The following is a 19,721-nucleotide window of genomic DNA, read 5'->3' as shown; positions in this document are numbered from 1 at the left end:
ATTTCTGGAAGAAATAACAGACATTCAAGGAAGAAAAATCCCAACAATGGGAATATCTTTGTGCAGGAGTATGTTATCACGAGGAATGTGTTGGCTGGAGGAAATGAGCATTTATTACTTATTTTAGCGTTTATTGTTTATCAGGGTAATTGGGCGTTGGAGGATTGCGCGAAAGACCACGCCCCCAACCTCGTCCCGGGACCTCGGTCTGGTTTTAGCCACGCCCCGGGGCGGATCCAGTACAAGCCACGCCCACAGCGCGATTCTGTCCTGAGACTTGCCCTCGAGGGGCGGATCTGCCAACAATGCCAATTATCTCCCAGAGGGCGGAAACTAGCTTTTCCTGCGCAGCGATTGGACGACGTAGGTCGTCCCGCCTACCATTGAGGCTCCAGCAATCCCAAGCTCATTACTAGCCCACTTTTCTGCTCCCAGCCGCCCCGGAACCGGAAACGGAAGCATCCGTCTGTGACCCGGGGCGGCCGTCTCCCTTAGTGGCCGCAGCGCCTCCCGTGAGAGCGGTTTCTCCTCCTTGTACTGCTGGACCTGGCCCCGTATCTTGGTGGCAGAGGCCAAGCAAGGGGACTCCGATGCCGGGGCATAGGGGGGTTTGGGTCAAAGGATGGGGGCAGAGTTCAAAGTGCAGGGGGCGGGCTCGTTTAATGGCGAATTCCTGGCACCGCGCCCCAGGGAGGAGGCTCCGGAGGCCCGTGGAACCCCGCTAGACTTCAGGGGTCTTGGTTGGGGACGCGGGGCGTTTTGACCCCCTAGGCCTGAGGATCCTAGGCCTGAGAACCCATCGGATTTGGAGAGAAGGGTGGGGTTTAGGTGAAATGTAAATACTGCGTGGTTTCCATTTGGCAAAGAGCAAGCTTGTAAAGGGGTCACCCTCGGGTCTGGGCTGCGAAGTGCAGCCGGGTCCTGTTTCCTTGGGAACCCACAAGATAAGACCGCTGTAGATTGTTATGTCCGGAAACCCCTTATCAGAGCCCTGCACCTGGGTTGGAAATGGAGACGGATTCTCTGTGTCCAAGGAAATCAGACCCTCCGGCCGGAAAAGGGAAGTTTATTCTTACTGATAAAATGTCAATCACTGTGTATGATTGTAATGGGCAAGGAAGGCATTTAGCGAGCTAGAAGACATTGATGGCTCAGAAAAAGGTGTCCTTGGCAAAAATACTGTTTTCTGTTAATTTTCCAACTGATACCATCTGGGTCTGTCCTCCCAGCCTGGTGAATGTGTAGGCAGATACTTTCTCAGTCGGAGTTGATTTTTATTATCTTGATTGCTGCATCCTGTGCACAGAGGTTTTCTGCTCAGCTGGGCTTCATCCTGGGGTCCCAGTCCTGGCCCCAAGCCTTAATCAGCTCTCGGGTGATATTAGGCAAGTTGCCAAGCCCCTCAGTGCCTCAGTTGCCAGGTCTGTAAAATGAAAGTACATAACATTACCTGCATTTGTCAAATAATGAGTGCTGTGTGTGGATTATTATTGGCAGCTCATCATCACCATTATCACCCTCCTGTAAACGTCTTGGACCCCTTAAGTGAAGACAGCAGGGTTACGGCGGATAAAATGATGGACTTCGGAGAAAAGACTCTAAGACCAAATAGAGTCTAAAGTAGTGATTATCAAAGAGGGGAGGAGAAATTTTACGCCCAGGGGACACTGGACAGTGTCTGCAGACTTGGTTGTCACAACCGGGGATGGGGTTGGGGCTACTGGCATCCAGTGGATGAGGAGGTCTAGGGTGCTGCTCAACACCCTGCAATGAATAGCACGCCAGTCTTTTGGATTTGAGCCCATCTTAATCTCATTTTAATCGAATTGCCTCTTTAAAGGCCTATCTCCAAATACCTTTTGAGGTACTGTGGGTTAGGCCTTCACCTTACGGATTTGTGGGGACGCAATTCACCCGTTAACACTATACATACACAAAAATTCATAGACTACACCTCAAAAGAAAAATTCAACATGACCATATAATACTATAAAATAAAAGAAGATGCAATACCTGGTTTGGGGTTGGATCTTCGGAGGACCAGCTATAAAGACCATTTCGGGTATAATTGAAGGAAATATGATTATGGGCTAGGTATAAAGGAATGATTGTTAACTATGTAAAGTGTGAATATGAAGTGTGGACTTTTAGATAAAAATACAGATTTTTCTCTAAAATAGCATTTGGGAGGTGTTTAAGAGCAGAGTGTTACAGTGTCCTCAATTTACTTTTTTTTTTTTTTTTTGAGATGGAGTCTCGAGCTGTCGCCCAGGCTGGAGTGCAGTGGTGTGATCTCGGCTCACTGCAACCTCCACCTCCCGGGTTCAAGTGATTCTCCTGCCTCACCCTCCCGAGTAGCTGGGACTACAGGTGCCTGCCACCACACCCAGCGAATTTTTGTATTTTTAGTAGAGATGGGGTTTCACCATCTTGGCCAGGCTACTCTTGAACTCCTGACCTCGTGACCCGCCCGCCTCGGCCTCCCAAAGTGCTGGGATTACAGGCGTGAACCACTGCCCCCAGCCACTCAATTGACTTTGAAATAATTCTTTTTTTTTTTTTTTTTTGAGACAGAGTTTTGCTCTGTTGCCCAGGATAGAGTGCAGTGGCGTGATCTCAGCTCAATGCAAGCTCCGCCTCCTGGGTTCACGCCATTTTCCTGCCTCAGCCTTCCGAGTAGCTGGGACTACAGGCACTCGCCACCACACCCAGCTGATTTTTTGTATTTTTAGTAGAGACGGGGTTTCACCATGTTAGCCAGGATGGTCTCGATCTCCTGACCTTGTGATCCGCCCAACTCGGCCTCCCAAAGTGCTGGGATTACAGACGTGAGCCACCGCGCCCTGCGACTTTGAAATAATTCTATGTAGATAGTGAGTACACACAGGCTGTCAGTCGGCTAGAACAATTGATCAGGAAACATCTCTGTCTTCACAAATTACCTGATATGTTGAGTAATGTGAGTATAACACGAATTTCATATTTATGTTCAGTTTCAACCCCAAGAAACACTAAGTGAACAGAAGAAATTGCACGTAACTGAATAGAGTCTGGTAGGAAAACAGAAAATGCGCACACACACCTCAAATACCAAGTCACACTGTTTCCTCTGCTTTAAAACTTAACATTAGATTTCCGACAACCCTCTCTCCACCACTGCATACTAACTCTGGAAATTTAGATTCCCTTGCCCAATTCCACAAGCAACCTTTGGATCTTCTGCAAGGTATGTTGCTACATTTATTATAGTATTTATGTGTTTCTTTTCCTTTTTTTTTTTTTTTTTTTGAGACAGAGTTTTGCTCTTGTTGCCCAGGCTGGAGTGCAGTGGCATGATCTCGGCTCACTGCAACCTCCACTTCCTGGGTTCAAGTGATTCTCCTGCCTCAGCCTCCCGAGTAGCTGGGGTTCCAGGCATTTGCCACCACGTCCAGCTCATTTTTGTATTTTTAGTAGAGATGGGGTTTCTCCATGTTTGTCAGGGTGGTCTCGGACTTTGGACCTCAGGTGATCTGCCCACCTTGGCATCCCAAAGTGCTGGGATTACAGGCGTGAGCCACCGCGCCCGGCCTATTTATGTGTTTCTTAATGATTTAAGGTGAAAAGCTGTGCTACTGTTTACTTCTTCAGGGACTCTGATAATAGGCATGTTTTTCTTTCCTGTCTTTTGTTCCCACTGCTTCCTCTCTGACAGTTATTCCATTGTTTTCCTATCACTTCCAATTTCTTTGTAGTTTCCTTGCCTCTTATCTTTGACACAATGTGAGTATCCTAAGCTTCATTAATATCCATTGATAAAGGCTGAGGCAAGCGGATCACTTGAGGTCAGGAGTTCCAGACCAACTTGGCCAGCATGGTGAAACCCCATCTCTACCAAAAAATACAAAAATCTGCCAGGCATGGTGGTGCAACATAAGACAAGCTTTGAGTAGCAAAAGATTGGAAACAAGTCCACTGTCTATTTAGAGAGACCTTGTTACATCAACTTACATCATCTTACATCTGTAAGGAGTAAGGAAGTCACCTATTAAGATGAAGAGAGTTGGAGGATTTATTTTTTTCATTGAGCCACAAAAACAATTGTAATGCAATGTGTACACCATGGTACTTTTTAAAAATAATAAAGCGGGGGGAAACAAAACGTGTCGTTCAAATGGCGTTTTTTTGTTTGTTTTTGTTTTGAGATGGAGTCTCGCTCTGTCACCCAGGCTGGAGTGCAGTGGCGCGATCTTGGCTCACTGCAATCCCTGCCTCCCGGGCTGTAGTGATTCTCCTGCCTCAGCCTCCCAAGTAGCTGGGATTACAGGCGTGTGCCACCAAGCCCGGCTAATTTTTATATTTTTAGTAGAGACAAGGGTTTTGCCATGTTGGCCAGGCTGGTCTCGAACTCTTGACCTCAGGTGATCCACCTGCCTCAGCCTCCCAAAGTGCTGGGATTATAGGCGTGAACCACCGCGCCCGGCCCTAGAGAATTTTTTAAAGTAAAAAGCTGTCCTGTTCCTATGGTAATTGAATTGTTATTTTAACTCATTTGAGAAAATAATCATAGAAGTTTAAATAAATTTGAACTCGACGTGAAAATTCTGAATACTTTTATTCAGTTGAGCCGCAATTCCTAAAGCCTGGAACGCGACTGCTCATCTCCGAAAAGACTTTCCAGCTTGAGACAGAGTAGAAGTATAAACTCTATATCGCTTGCCATTTTACATACAAACATAATTGTCATAATTCATGTTTTTACTGTGTTGACCTAAATAACAGGCTGTCTAAAAACGGTGGTAACAGTTCATTGCAGTGGGAATATGCGCGGCATAGCAAACTATGTGCTTATTCAGGGAGGTAAAGGAAGACAAAGGTTGTTTTTTGTTTTCATTTTTTTGAGACGGGGGTCTCTGTTGCCCAGGCTGGAGTACAATGGTGAGATCACAGCTCACTGCAGCCTCGATCCCCACGGGCTCGAGCGATCCTCCTGCTTCAGCCTACCAAGTCGTTGGGACCATAGGCGCACACTCCTATATTCCCAGCTAATTTTTGTATTTTTTGTATATATGGGGTTTTGCCATGTTGCCCAGACTGGGACAAAGGTTTATAAAGGAAAAAAAAAATTTTAAATGAGGATTACATCATTTTTCAGAAATAATTATCCTTGTCTACAAAGATCAGTAACTAGGGTCACACCAGTCTGAGTGTCCCTGTAAAAGTATTTTTTGTTTAAGCCTGTGGTTTTTGTAGAGTCTTTTTCGTTATTAAGCCTATAAATGTGAGACCTCTCTCTTCATGACCTTCCGTGGTTCTGTTTGTGGGAGGGCTGCTTTTTTTTTTTTTGAGACTCAGTTTCGCTCTTGCTGCCCAGGCTGGAGTGCAGTGTCCTGATCTTGGCTCACTGCAATCTCCCCCTCCTGGGTTCAAGCGATTCTCCTGCCTCAGCCTCCGGAGTAGCTGGGATTACAGGCGCCCGCCACCGTGCCCGGCTAATTTTTGTATTTTTAGGAGAGAAGTGGTTTTCGCCATTTTGGTCAGGCTGGACTTGAACTCCTGACTTCTGGTGATCCGCCGGTCTCTGCCTCTCACGGTGCTGGGATTACCCGCGTGAACCACCGCGCCCGGCCGAGAGTTTTAAAGAACACAGGGAGCGCCTGGTGGGGTCCGGCCTCCTGGGGCCTCGTCGCCTGGTCTCCAGATCTCCAGGTCTCTGGACCCCAGGCGTCCGCGCCCACGCGGGACAGCACGGTGACGTCACGCACGCGGGTCCCGCCCCCACGCAGGACTCCGCCCCATGGGACTCCGTGCCCTTCCTCTCCTCCCCGCACGAGGGGCCGCTCCGAGGGGAAACTGAGTCTGGAGTTGCCGTGCAGTCAGGGAGGAGGACGCCGCGCCCTCCCTGGACTGGAGTGAGTTCTCCCAGATCCGCGGGTGCCCGGCTGGAGGGTCAGCCACGCGTGTTCTCGACGAGCCGGTCACGGAGGAGAGAATTATCCAATCAGGACAGGCAGGGGCGGGGCCCAGGGAACTGTCCAATCAGAGACGTTAATCCGAAGTGGAGCCCTGCCCAATCAAGGGCGCTAGGGGGACTGACTGGAGAATTCTCCAATCAGGGGTGCGGAGTCGACAGCACTGTCAAATCAGAGTCTCCACTTCCCGAGATCTGTCCAATCAGACCCCGAGGACGGTAAGCCGAGTTCCCCTCTGCCTTGCGCGCTTCCCCGCCTACCCCGAGCGGCTCAGGTGTCCTGTCGTGCTCACCTGCGCCGGTCGCTGGACCGCGGGGCGCTAACCCTGGAGAGCCCAGGAGCGGGCGGGACATGGTGAGTGCTGGGCGGGAGCCGAGCCCGGGCCCAGGGCGAGGTGGGGCGGCAGGAACCGGCTTCCGCCCGAGTTCGCAGCCGGAGAAAGCTGAGGGACGCGCGGGGCGGCGCACGACGAGCGCCTGGGCCCCGAGGACGTGGTCACAGCGGCCGAGGGGTAGGGCTGGGGGCAGTCTGGGGTGACAGCAAAAGCGGTCAGGGGCTCGAGGGGTAGTTTCTGGGGACAGTAGAGGTCAGGAGTTTGGGGAGAGCTTGTGGGGACAGCAGAGGTGGTCAGGGGCTTGAGGCAATTTAAGTGGACAGTAGAGGTTTAAGGGGCACAGGGGCAGTTTGCGGGGACAGTAGAGGCGGTCAGGGACTCAAGGGCAGTTTTGGGACAGTGGAGGAGGGAAGGGGCAGTTTGCGGGAACAGACACGGTCAGGGGCTCGGCGGCAGTTTGGGGGTTCAGTGGAAGGGAGTCAGGCTCAAGGGCAGATTAGGGGGCCAATAGCAGCGGTCAGGAACTCGGGGAGAGTTTGAGGGGGCCGTAGAGGCGGTCATGGGTTTGAAGGGGCAGTTTTGGGGGACAGGTGATCAGGGGCTCAAAGGCAGTTTAGGGGGACAGTAGCTGCAGTCGGGAGTTTGGGGGCAGCTCGAGGGGACAGCAGAAGCAGTCAGGGGCTCAGGGGCACTTTAAGGGGGGCAGTAGAGGCGGTCAGGGGCTTGAGGGCAGTTTGGGGGGACAGTAAAGGGAGTCGGGCTCGAGGGATGTGTTGGGGGACAGTAGAGGCAGTCAGGGGATCGGGGAGAGTGGGAGGAGAGGGCAGGAGCCGTCAGGGGTTTTTGGTGGTCAGTTTGGGAAAGTCTGCCAAGGAGGAGGTGGTGCCCTGTCCTGGAGCCTGTCAAATAATAAAATCCTGGGCCGGGCGCGGTGGCTCACGCCTGTAATCCCAGCACTTTGGGAGGCCGAGGCGGGCGGATCACCTGAGGTCAGGAGTTCCAGACCAGCCTGGACAACATGGCGAAATCCCGTCTGTACTAAAAATACAACAATTAGCCGGGCGTGGTGGCGGGCGCCTGCAATCCCAGCTACTAGGGAGGCTGAGACAGGAGAATGGCGTGAACCTGGGAGGTGGAGCTTGCAGTGAGCCGACATGGCGCCACTGCACTCCAGCCTGGCGACAGAGAAAGACTCCGTCTCAAAAACAAAAACAAAAACAAACAAACAAAAAATCCTGGCTAGAGAAGGAAAGAGAAAAATAGGGATAAGCCCCAGCCTCCGAAACCTGCCAGGTCTCCAAATCAACCAGGAAAAGGCTTTACTTTCATACACAAGAAAAGGTTTGGAAGAACGTTTTAGGGGACAAGCAGAAAGGGGGTTGACAGTAAATGTACCTCCTTGTGGTCAGCTAGCTCAGGGGAGGTGACAGGGGACTCCACACTTACTGCTTGCTCAGACTCGGGGGGGCCACTCAAAGTTCAGGGGCCTGTGGAGAGGACAGAAGGCTGAGTAAAGTTTGGGGAAGAAACGGGAGGCTGCGAACATGTGGTCAAGCTTGTGTAAACCCAAACGTAGTAAGGAAACTTTTATGAAAAAGGATTATTGCGAGGTATTGGGGGAGGGGGAGTAGGGGCTGTTGCAATAGGGAGAAGGGTTAGTTGGATTAGGGGCAGGAGAGTAATGCCAGAGGCTTGGGGTTCTATTGCAGTGGGGTGGGGGTATAAGCAACAGGGGCATGGGGACAGTTGATGATTGAGCTGCGGGACTAATGCTGTAGCCACAGGGGGACAGCTGCAGGGGGAGAGCTCTGTGACCATCAAGTATGCAGGCATCTGAAGAGTTGGCTAGGCCTGGCGCGGTGGCTCATGCCTGTAATCCCAGCACTTTGGGAGGCTGAGGCAGGTGGATCACCTGAGGTCAGGAGTTCAAGACCAGCCTGGCCAACATGGTGAAATCCCATCTCTACTAAAAAATACAAAAATTAGCCGGGCGTGGTAGTGTGTGCCTGTAATCCCAGCTACTTGGGAGGCTGAGGCAGGGAGAATTGCTTGAACTCGGGAGGCAGAGGTTGCAGTGAGCCATGATCACACCACTGCACTCCAGCCTGGGCACACCTAACCTAGTGAATCATTTCTGATGACAAAGAATGGGATTTCGGAGGGTCTGAATCTGGCCTTGTCATCTGCGTGAATCTTATCTAAGTTGTATGGGAAGGGAGGGTCCTGGCTGTCCCAATTCCAGAGCACAGCAGGATGGGGTTTCACCTTTGCTGGTTTCCAGGAGCACAGAGCTGAAGTCAGTTCAACATTGTCACCTGACAGCTGCGAACAGCCTCATCTGTGTCCAGCTCAGCATTGGTATTGTTCCTATTTCAGCCCCAGGTTTTAGTAAATGTAAAATAATGAGGCCGGGCATGGGGATGCGCACCTGTGGTCCCAGCCACTTGAGAGGCTGAGGGGGGAGAATCGCTTGAGCCCATGAGTTTGAGGCTGTACCACTCCACTCCAGCCTGGGTAACAGAGCTAGAACCTGTCTGGAAAAAAAAAAAAAAAAAAAAGAGCCGGGCGCGGTGGCTCACACCTGTAATCCTAGCACTTTGGGTGGCTGAGGTGGGCGGATCACAAGGTCAGGAATTCAAGACCACCCTGATTGACATGGGGAAACCCCGTCTCTACTAAAAATATCAAAATTAGCCAGGTGTGATGGCAAGTGCCTGCAATCCCAGCTACTTGGGAGTCTGAGGCAGGAGAATCGCTTGAACCCGGGAGGCGGAGGTTGCAGCGAGCTGAGATCGTTTCACTGCACTCCAGCCTGGGAGACAGAGCAAGACCCTGTCTCAAAAAAAAAAAAAAAGGAATAAATGCTTTTTGCCTTTTTTTCTTGTCCTTAGTGAGGGCAGTCATTGTCTTGGATGTGTTCTTTGCCTTCTGCCACTGCCTGGTGTTATACCGTGGCTTAGCCCGAGAAGGCTGCTGTGGAAAACTCTCAAGCTCGGAAGACGTTGCATCTTCCATTAGGATGAGGGGAAAGGCGCACACACAGCCCCATGCTTTATTGTGAGGTGGGCGAAGGTGTGGATTGAAAACATTCATGAAACTAGCACTGACTTAGGCAGGTTGCAGAGTTTGTGACAGTGGGGGACCCTGCTCCGTCTCCTGTTAGTATCTGCGCATCAGACAGATGCACATTCTGTAATATACGACCCACAGTACAGAGAAGCGGCAATTCCGATTAGGGGACTGATGAACAATTTATCATGAGGATAATCATTAACTGATACCTGTTTTCTGCATGAGACCCTAATCATTAACTGATACCTGTTTTCTGCATGGGACCCTTTGTGGGATAGAAAAACTTCTAGATCTTCTAGAATCCACCACTCACCCCTTTGTCCTTTAACACGGGCTGAAAGTGGTGATTTGGCTGTGTTCTTACTTATTTTTATTTTTATTTTTGAGACAGTCTCACTCTGTCACCCAGGCTAGAGTGCAGTGGCTTGATCTCAGCTCACTGCAACCTCTGCCTCTGGGTTTAAGTGATTTTCCTGCCTCAGCCTCCCGAGTAGCTGGGATTACAGGCATGCACCACCACGCCTGGCTAATTTTTGTATTTTTAGTAGCGGTGCGGTTTCACCATGTTGGCCAGGCTGCTCATGAACTCCTGACCTCAAGTGATCCTCCCGCCTTGGCCTCCCAAAGTGCTGAGATTACAGGTGTGAGACACCTCACCCAGCCTTTTTTTTTTTTTTTTTTTTTGAGGTAGGGCGTCTCTCTGTCACCCACGCTGGAGTGCAGTGGTGACATCTTGGCTCACTGCAGCCTCAACCTCCTGGGCTCAAATGATCCTCCCACCTCAGCCTCCTGAGTAGCTGGGACTCCAGGTGTGCCCCACCATGCCTGGCTAATTTTTGTATTTTTTGTAGAGACAGGGTTTCACCATATTGCCCAGGCTGGTCCCAAGCTTCTGGGCTCAAACAGTCCTCCCACCTCAGTCTCCCAAAGTGCTGGGAGTATAGGCCTGAGCCACCAAGCCCAGCTGCTGATAGCATTTTATTATAAAATAGAACACATGTAGAACTTTTGTAAGACAATTACAGAGTCAGTGGAAACGTCCTAAAGTGAACAGTGTGTAACGACAGCCAGGCCATGTCTTCGAAGAAGCCTTGGCATCCAATTTGAAATGATGTGTAATGGTAGGCTTCTCCCTCCAGATCAGGCCAGTATCCTACATTCTTTTTTTTTTTCTTTTTTTCTTTTTTGAGATGGAGTCTCACTCTGTTGCTAGACTGGAGTGCAATGGTGCCATCTTGGCTCACTGCAACCTCCGCCTCCTGGGTTCAAGCGATTCTCCTGCCTCAGCCTCCTGAGTAGCTGAGACTACAGGCGCCCGCCACCACGCCCAGCTAATTTTTGTATTTTTAGTAGAGATGGGGTTTCACCATGTTGGCCAGGATGGTCTTGATCTCTTAACCTTGTGATCCGCCCACCTTAGCCTCCCAAAATGCTAGGATTATAGGCGTGAGCCACCACGCCCGGCCTATCCTAAATTCTTTTAGCCTTTTTTTTTTTTTGGTAGAGACAGGGTTTCACTGTGTTGTCCAGGCTGATCTCAAACTCCTGAACTCAAGTGATCTGCCTGTCTTGGCCTCCCAAAGTGTTGGAACTACAGGCGTGAACCACCACACCTGGCCAATATCCTAAATTATAAGGAAATAATCTCCTTGCTTTTCTTCATAGTTGTATTTTTAAATTTTAATTTAATTTAATTTTTTTTTTTTAAGAGACAGGGTCTTTGCTCTGTCACCTAGGCTCGTCTTGAACTCCTGGCCTCAAGCGATCTTCTCACCTTGGCCTCCCAAAGTGCTGATATTATAGCTGAATAAGAAATAATAAAATTTGAGCAAGTCATGTCAATTTCCATGTTACCTGAATGATTGATTGATTTTATTTTTTTGAGATTGGGTCTCACTCTGTTGCCCAGACAGGAGTGCAGTGGCACAGTCATAGTTCACTGCAGCCTTGAACCCCTGAGCTCAAGCAATTGTCCCTCCTCACCCTCCTAAGTAGCTGGGACTACAGGTGTGTACCACCATGGCTGGTTAATTTATTGTATTTTATTTTTTTTGTAGAGACGGGATCTCGCTATGCAGCCCAGGCTGGTCGCCAACTCCTGGCCCTAAGCAATCCTCACACCTGAGCCTCTCAAAGTACTGGGATTGCAGGCATGAGCCACCAGCCTTAGCTTAATGATGTTTTCAGATTTTTCAGTGTTTCCCCACCCTCATACCTGCCGTTTCTCAGTAATTCTTTGTAAGTCTCTGGCAGAGGCTGTCATTGCGCTTTGCTCCCTGTTGGGAAGGTACTCACGGCATTGAGTGTACCGCACTTTTTCATACTGTTGGTCACCTCTCACAAGGACATAAGCTCTGTGTGGCTCAGTTCCCCAGGCTGTCAGCCTCACCCCTCTTCCTGCGCACATGGGGGAGGCGGTGCCTTTGCTGAAGTGGGATGTGTGGAATGTTTTAGGACTCTGTGGTCTTTGAGGAAGTGGCTGTGAACTTTACCCCAGAAGAGTGGGCATTGCTGGATCATGCTCAGAGGAGCCTCTACAGAGATGTGATGCTGGAGACCTGCAGGAACCTGGCCTCCTTGGGTAAGGGTGGCGTCATTCCCTCACTGCCTCCTTGGGTAAGGGTGGCGTCATTCCCTCACTGCCTCCTTGGGTAAGGATGGCGTCATTCCCTCACTGCCTCCTTGGGTAAGGGTGCCGTCATTCCCTCACTGCCTCCTTGGGTAAGGGTGGCGTCATTCCCTCACTGCCTCCTTGGGTAAGGGTGGCATCATTCCCTCACTGCGTCCTGGAGAGCAAAGAGACCTTGGTTTTCTTTTTTTTTTTTTTCTTTTTTTGAGACGGAGTCTCGCTCTGTCGCCCAAGCTGGAGTGCAGTGGCGCGATCTCGGCTCACTGCAAGCTCCGCCTCCCGGGTTCACGCCATTCTCCTGCCTCAGCCTCCTGAATAGCTGGGACTACAGGCGCCCGCCACCACGCCCGGCTAATTTTTTGTACCTTTAGTAGAGACGGGGTTTCACCGTGTTAGCCACGACCTCGTGATCTGCCCGCCTCGGCCTCCCAAAGTGCTGGGATTACAGGCGTGAGCCACCGCGCCCGGCCTAAGATACTTTGTTTTTCTTTTTATTTGAGCTCAAAAATTGAAATATGTTGGAAAAGAGATAGACATGACCCCAACACCCAGGGAACATGGGAGTCAAAACGCTTCTCCATGAAAACAAAGTTTTGTGTATGATTGATATTTAGGTTTTCTTGATCACCAGTCTTTGGCTGCCCACATTTTATAAGTCCAAGTAGAGTATTCTGTGTCACGTTGGGGCAACGAAAGCAGCTTTGTGGTTCACCACACAGAGTAACTGTACTTTGAAAATCAAAGTACACTGTGATAAAGTAAATCCAAGTTACACTGTGAGTAATCCACGTTTGACATGGTAATTTTGCTGCAATTAAAACTCACACTCGGCCATCATCGGTGGTCTGGGAAGTCAAAGTGTTGGCCTGTCTCAGGGGAACATTTGTTGCCCTTCACAATCCTTCCTCATCATGTGATTCTCTAGGAGTGGGCGGTGCTCACACCTGAGGGCAGCCGGGCGTAGTGGAGGAAGGGCTCCTGTGAGGGCCCTGTGCCTGTGAGCACCAGGAGAGCAGCAGCCCTCGGGAGGAGCGGGTTCTGTGCCTGTGGGCACCGGGAGAGCAGCAGCCCTCGGGAGGAGCGGGTTCTGTGCCTGTGGGCACCAGGAGAGCAGCAGCCCTCGGGAGGAGCGGGTTCTGTGCCTGTGGGCACCGGGAGAGCAGCAGCCCTCGGGAGGAGCGGGTTCTGTGCCTGTGGGCACCAGGAGAGCAGCAGCCCTCGGGAGGAGTGGGTTCTGGATAAGAAGGTTCCGTTTGGCAGCGTGGGTTAGAAGTACAAACCCTTGGCCGCACGCAGTGGCTCACGCCTGTAACCCCAGCACTTTGGAAGGCCTAGGTGGGCGGTTCACCTAAGGTCAGGAGTTCAAGACCAGCCTGGCCAACGTGGTGAAACCCCATGCGTACTAAAAATATAAAAAGTAGTTGGGCGTGGTGGCAGGTGCCTGTAATCCCAGCTACTCGGGAGGCTGAGGCAGGAGAATTGCTTGAACCCAGGAGACGGAGGTTGCAGTGAGCCAACACAGTGCCACTGCACTCCAGCCTTGGTGACAGCGTGAGACTCTGTCTCAAAAAACAAAACAAAAAAAAGAAACACAAACCCTTCTCTGAGGAGGAGGAGGTGTGTCCTCTCTCAGCTGCCCTGTGTGGCTTCTCCTGCACCCCCCTGCACTGTCCTCCTTCGCAGGGGAAAGCCTCTGGATTTCCTCGTATACGAGGAGCATTTGTGCATGTGCAAACTTTGCTTTTCTGATAATATTTTACTTAACATCAGTCTCCATCTGTTTGGAACTATTCCGTTTCTTAGTAAATGGGTTGCCACATTCATCTTTTCCTTTTTTTTTTTGAGACACAGTTTCACTCTTATTGCCCATTGCCCAGGCTGGAGTGCAATGGTGCAATCTTGGCTCAATGCAACCCCCACCTCCCAGGTACAAGTGATTCTTCTGCCTCAGCCTCCCGAGTAGCTGGGATTACAGGCACGTGCCACTATGCCCGGCTGATTTTTTGTATTTTTAGTGGAGATGGGGTTTAACCATGTTGGTCAGGCTGGTTTCGAACTCCTGACCTCAGGTGATCCACCCGCCTCAGCCTCCCAAAGTGCAGGGATTACAGGCGTGAGCCACCGCATCCAGCACTATTCTTTTTTTGAGACAGGGTCTCACTCTGTCACACAGGCTGCAGTGCCGTGGTGTGATCATGGCCCACTGCAGCTTTGACCTCCTGGGCTCAAGTGATCCTCCCTCCTTGGCCTCCCAAGGAGCTGGGATTATAGACACACAACACCACGCCTGGCTAATTTAAATTTTTTATTGTTGTTTAGAGATGAGGTCTTCTTATTTTCCTATGTTGCCCAGGCTTGTCTTGAACTCCTGGGCTCAAGCAATTCTTCTACCTTGGCCCCGCAGTGCTTTGAGATTACAGGCATGAGCCACTGCACCCGGCTCATCTGTTTTTTATTATTGCCAAATTCTCAAGTAGGTGAGGTCCTCAGAGTCTCACTTGGATAGCATGTCTATTCTTCCTTATAAACGGTACATTTCTGGATTACTATATGAGAAGAAATCCGTATGTGGTCTATTTCCTTTATTCCAACATGTTTCCCCTAAGAAACTGTGTAATTGATTGTTGCAGATTGTTACATTTATGTTAGAACCAGTGGATCAAGTTCTCAGAGGGACGTTTTTGGGAATGGAATATCCAATGATGAAGAAATTGTAAAGTTCACAGGAAGTGATTCCTGGTCTCTTTTTGGAGAAAATTGGAGATTTGATAACATTGGAGATCAGCACCAAATCCCACAGAGGCATCTGAGGTGAGTGGCGCTCAACCAGAGGGATGGGCCTCTCTGCAGAGCATCAGACTAACTTGCAATTCAAAGAAAAGTATCGGCCGGGCGCAGGGGCTCGCGCCTGTAATCCCAGCACTTTGGGAGGCCGAGGCGGGTGGATCACCTGAGGTCAGTAGTTCGAAACCAGCTTGGCCAACACGGAGAAACCCCATCTCTACTAAAAATACAAAACATTAGCTGGGCATGGTGGCACATGCCTGTAATCCCAGCTACTCAGGAGGCTGAGGAAGGAGAATCGCTTGAACCCAGGAGGCGGAGGTTGCAGTAAGCCGCGATCGCGCCATTGCACTCCAGCCTGGGCAACAAGAGCAAAACTCCATCTCAAAAAAAAAAGTATAAACCAGCTACACAATTTCAGACTCACAGAGACATTTTTTAATTTTTATTTTCTCTTTTTAAAAATATATTTTAATAATTACTTTTATTTATTTTATTTTATTTTTATTATATTGATTTATTTATTTTTGAGATGGGGGTCTCACTCTGTCAACCAGGCTGAAGTGCAGTGGCACTGATCTTGGCTCACTGCAACCTTTGCCTCCTGGGCTCAAGCAGTCCTCCCACCTCATCCTCCCAAGTAGCTGGGACTATAGGCACACACCACCGCACCTGGCTAATTTTTGTGTTTTTGTAGAGACGGAGTTTCACCGTGTTGCCCAGGCTGGTATCAAACTCCTGGACTCAAGCAGTCCACCCATCTCAGCCTCCCAAAGTGCTGGGATTACAGGTGTGATTCACCATCCCTAGCTGAGACTTTTTCTAAGAGAGTATTTTTATAAATGTGATGTCAATGTCACGTGTCTGAAACAGTTGGAAACGATATCAGGAAACTTCATCTATAAGAAACACCGTGGGCTGGGCGCAGTGGCTCACGCCTGTAATCCCAGCACTTTGGGAGGCTGAGGCAGGTGGATCACCTGAGGTCGGGAATTCGAGACCAGCCTGACCAACATGGAGAAACCCCATCTCTATTAAAAAAAAAACAAAAAACAAAAAAGAATTAGCCAGGTGTAGTGGTGCATGCCTGTAATCCCAGCCACTCTGGAGGCTGAGGCAGGAGTATCGCTTGAACCTGGGAGGTGGAGGTTGCGGTGAGCTGAGATCATGCCATTGCACTCCAGCCTGGGCAACAAGAGTGAAACTCCGTCTCAAAAAAAAAAAAAGGCTGGGTGTGGTGGCTCACACCTGTAATCCCAGCACTTTGGGAGGCCGAGGCAGGCGGATCACGAGGTCAGGAGATCAAGACCATCCTGGCTAACACAGTGAAACCTCATCTCTACTAAAATACAAAAAAATTAGCCAGGCGTGGTGGCGGGCGCCTGTAATCCCAGCCACTTGGGAGGCTGAGGCAGGAGAATGGCATGAACCCGGGAGGTGGAGCTTGCAGTGAGCCGAGATGGCGCCACTGCACTCCAGCCTGGGTGACAGAGGGAGACTCTGTCTCAAAAAAAGAAGAAAAGAAACACTGTGAAATTTATGGCTGCAGTTGAGCCTTCAGCTAGAGCATTAAGCTTGTTCTCCATAGAAACCCGGCAGACAGTGCTGAAAATAGACCCATTCAGTGAAATTGGCAAATAATGTAATCAAAATAATCACTAAAAACCATTAATAAATTAATCACTTATAATCATTCATGACTAGTAGCTTGCTTCCCATTTTGAACAGAAGTCAGCTGTGGAGACTCTGTGAAAGTAATGAAGGTCATCAATGCGGAGAGACCTTGAGCCAGACTGCGAACCTTCTTGTGCACAAGAGTTACCCTACCGAAGCTAAACCCTCTGAGTGCACTAAGTGTGGCAAAGCCTTCGAGAATCAGCAGAGATCTCACACCGGACAGAGACCGTGTAAGGAATGTGGGCAAGCCTGCAGCTGCCTCTCCTGCCAAAGCCCTCCTATGAAAACGCAGACTGTAGAGAAACCCTGTAATTGCCAGGACTCAAGGACAGCATCTGCGACATACGTGAAAAGTCTCAGCAGTAAAAAGTCTTATGAATGTAAGAAATGTGGAAAAGCTTTCACTTGTCCCTCATCTTTCAGGGCACATGTGAATAGTCACCATGGGCAGAAAACCCATGCATGTAAAGTATGTGGGAAGACCTTTATGTATTACTCCTACCTTACACGGCACATAAGAACTCACACAGGAGAGAAACCCTATGAGTGTAAGGAGTGTGGGAAAGCCTTCAGCTGTCCCTCATACTTTCGAGAACATGTCAGAACACACACTGGAGAGAAACCATATGAATGTAAGCATTGTGGAAAATCATTCAGCTGTTACTCCTCCTTTAGAGATCACGTGAGGACGCACACTGGAGAGAAACCCTGTCGGTGTAAACATTGCGGAAAAGCGTTCACTTGTTACTCGTCTCTTCGAGAACATGGGAGAACGCACAGTGGAGAGAAACCCTATGAATGTAAGGAATGCGGCAAAGCCTTCAGGTACCCCTCCTCTCTGCGAGCACACATGAGAATGCACACTGGAGAGAAGCCCTATGTGTGCAAGCAGTGTGGGAAGGCCTTCGGATGTCCCACTTACTTTAGAAGACATGTGAAAACACACAGCGGGGTGAAGCCCTATGAATGTAAAGAGTGTGGGAAAGCCTACAGTTTTTCCTCCTCCCTTCGAATCCACGTGAGGACGCATACTGGAGAGAAGCCCTTTGAGTGTAAGCATTGTGGGAAAGCCTTCAGCTGTCACTCCTCCCTTCGAGAGCATGTGCGAACCCACAGCGGAGAGAAACCGTATGAATGTAATCAATGTGGGAAAGCCTTCAGCCACGCTCAGTACTTTCAAAAGCATGTGAGATCACACAGTGGGGTCAAACCCTACGAATGTACTGAATGTGGGAAAGCCTACAGTTGTTCCTCGTCCCTTCGTGTGCACGTGAGAACGCACACTGGAGAGAGACCGTATGAATGCAAGCAGTGTGGGAAAACCTTCAGGTATCTCGCATCACTTCAAGCACATGTGAGAACACATGCTGGAGCGTGAATCTACGAATACAGTGGACCTGGGAGAGTGTTCAACCGTAAAACCTTGTTGTAAATGTGAGAAACGTTATTTATGTAGAGCATGTAGGAAAACCTGGTATAGCACTTATTTTGTACCTAAAAACTCAGAGTAGGAGAGAAATCTCTTAATTATGATTAATATGGTATTGCCTTTACATGCCTCAGCCTTAATAGTGATTCCTTGTGTATTAATTTCTAGTGTATGTTTGTGATGTAAACATTTAATAAATATCCTGTTTTGTACACTTTCAGCTATGTATGTTTTGTCATTTAGGACTTTAAATAATTATAGGTATATAAAATCTGTCTCATTTCCATTGAAATGTCTTTTAGACCCAGGGATGCACAACTTGGTGTGAGTTTAGATGAAAAACGTTTTTGATTCCTACTTTCTTGTTTTTTTTTTTTGTTTTTTTGTTTTTTGAGACAGAGTCTCGCTGAGTTTAGATGAAAAACATTTTTGATTCCTACTTTCTTGTTTTTTTTTTTTGTTTTTTGTTTGTTTTGAGACAGAGTCTCGCTCTGTTGCCCAGGCTGGAGTGCAGTGGTGCAATCTCGGCTCACTGCAAGCTGCGCCTCCCAGGTTCATGACATTCTCCTGCCTCAGCCTCCCGAGTAGCCCGGCTAATTTTTTCTATTTTTCAGTAGAGATGGGGTTTCACCGTGTTAGCCAGGATGGTCTTGATCTCCTGACCTCATGATCCGCCCACCTCGGCCTCCCAAAGTGCTGGGATTATAGGCGTGAGCCACAGCGCCTGGCCATTTTTTTTTTTGAGACGGAGTCTTGCTGTGTTGCCCAGGCTGGAGTACAGAGGCACGATCTTGGCTCACAGCAACCTCCACCTCCCTGGTTCAAGCAATTCTCCTGCCTCAGCCTCCCAAGTAGCTGGGACTACAAGCATGTGCCATCATGTCCAGCTAATTTTTGTATTTTTAGTAGATATGGGGATTTTGCCATGTTGACCAGGCTGGTCTCGAACTCCTGACATCAGGGGATCTCCCCGCCTTAGCCTCCCAAAGTGCTGGGATTACAAGTGTGAGCCACCATGCCTGGCCTCATTCCCACTTGCCATTATATTTCCAGTGTGTGATCATGAGACTGTTATTTCTTTTCCAGTCCACTATTGCAGGTACTGGAATTTGCTGTCACTCTGCCTTTCCCTTCAGTCATTTTTTTTTTTAATTAAAAGTTTTATTTTATAGAGGTAGTGTCTTGCTATGTTGCCCAAGCTAGGCTCGAACTCCTGGGCTCAAGCAGTCCTCTCGCCTTGGCCTCCTAAAGTGCTGGGATTACAGGCATGAGTCTCCATGCCCAGTGTCCTTCAGTCTTTATTATTTAAAGATGTGTCTTCCAGCTGGGTGCGGTGTCTCATGCCTGTAATCCCAGCACTTTGGGAGGCCAAGGCAGGCGAATCACGAGGTCAGGAGATTGAGACCATCCTGGCTAACACAGTGAAACCTTGTCTCTACTAAAAATACAAAAAAATTAGCTGGGCGTGGTGGCAGGCGCCTGTAGTCCCAGCTACTCTGGAGGCTGAGGCAGGAGAATGGTGTGAACCCGGGAGACGGAGCTTGCAGTGAGCAGAGATTGCGCCACTGCACTTCAGCCTGGGTGACAGAGCAAGACTCCATCTCAAAAAAAAAAAAAAAATGTGTCTTCCACATTTGTTTGTTCCTTGTGGATACCACTTGTGTGTAACTCAGATACATTAGTCCTTATAGAAGACTCTTGACAGACATCATTCTCAACTGGTTTCTGATCATATTCTGAATTATAGGCATGAGGCACTGCGCCTGGCCCTATTTTCTTGTTCATTGTCCTTGATCTTGGTTGGAAATTGGACAAACTGCATTAAGAAGAAAGACCTTTTGACAT

The 19,721-nt window shown here is 49.3% G+C and overlaps 1 protein-coding gene across 2 annotated transcripts; it reads left to right on the top strand.

Moving 5' to 3' along the window:
• The first annotated feature begins 434 nt into the window (after positions 1 to 434).
• On the top strand, positions 435 to 18,096 carry ZNF77 (zinc finger protein 77). Of its 2 annotated transcripts, none has more exons than XM_034944913.3 (4): positions 435 to 6,305; positions 11,812 to 11,938; positions 14,617 to 14,797; positions 16,499 to 18,096. In XM_034944913.3, the coding sequence occupies exons 1-4, from the start codon at positions 6,303 to 6,305 to the stop codon at positions 17,823 to 17,825; spliced, it is 1,638 nt and encodes a 545-aa protein (XP_034800804.1). In that variant the 5' UTR covers positions 435 to 6,302; the 3' UTR covers positions 17,826 to 18,096. The 2 variants fall into 2 exon arrangements, with proteins under 2 accessions (XP_034800804.1, XP_034800805.1); XM_034944914.3 differs by having other exon boundaries at positions 11,415 to 11,938.
• Positions 18,097 to 19,721: the final 1,625 nt, after the last annotated feature.

This window comes from Pan paniscus, chromosome 20, assembly GCF_029289425.2.
Source record: "Pan paniscus chromosome 20, NHGRI_mPanPan1-v2.0_pri, whole genome shotgun sequence".
Taxonomy (NCBI): Eukaryota; Metazoa; Chordata; class Mammalia; order Primates; family Hominidae; genus Pan; species Pan paniscus.
This window is presented reverse-complemented; position numbering and strand designations above follow the sequence as displayed.

What these genes read in the sequence shown, in the direction of transcription:
- ZNF77 (XM_034944913.3), top strand. An exon ending in CAGGAACCTGGCCTCCTTGG is followed by an intron (nt 11,939 to 14,616) that starts GTAAGGGTGGCG and finishes TGATTGTTGCAG; the next exon opens with ATTGTTACATTTATGTTAGA. An exon ending in ATCCCACAGAGGCATCTGAG is followed by an intron (nt 14,798 to 16,498) that starts GTGAGTGGCGCT and finishes CATTTTGAACAG; the next exon opens with AAGTCAGCTGTGGAGACTCT.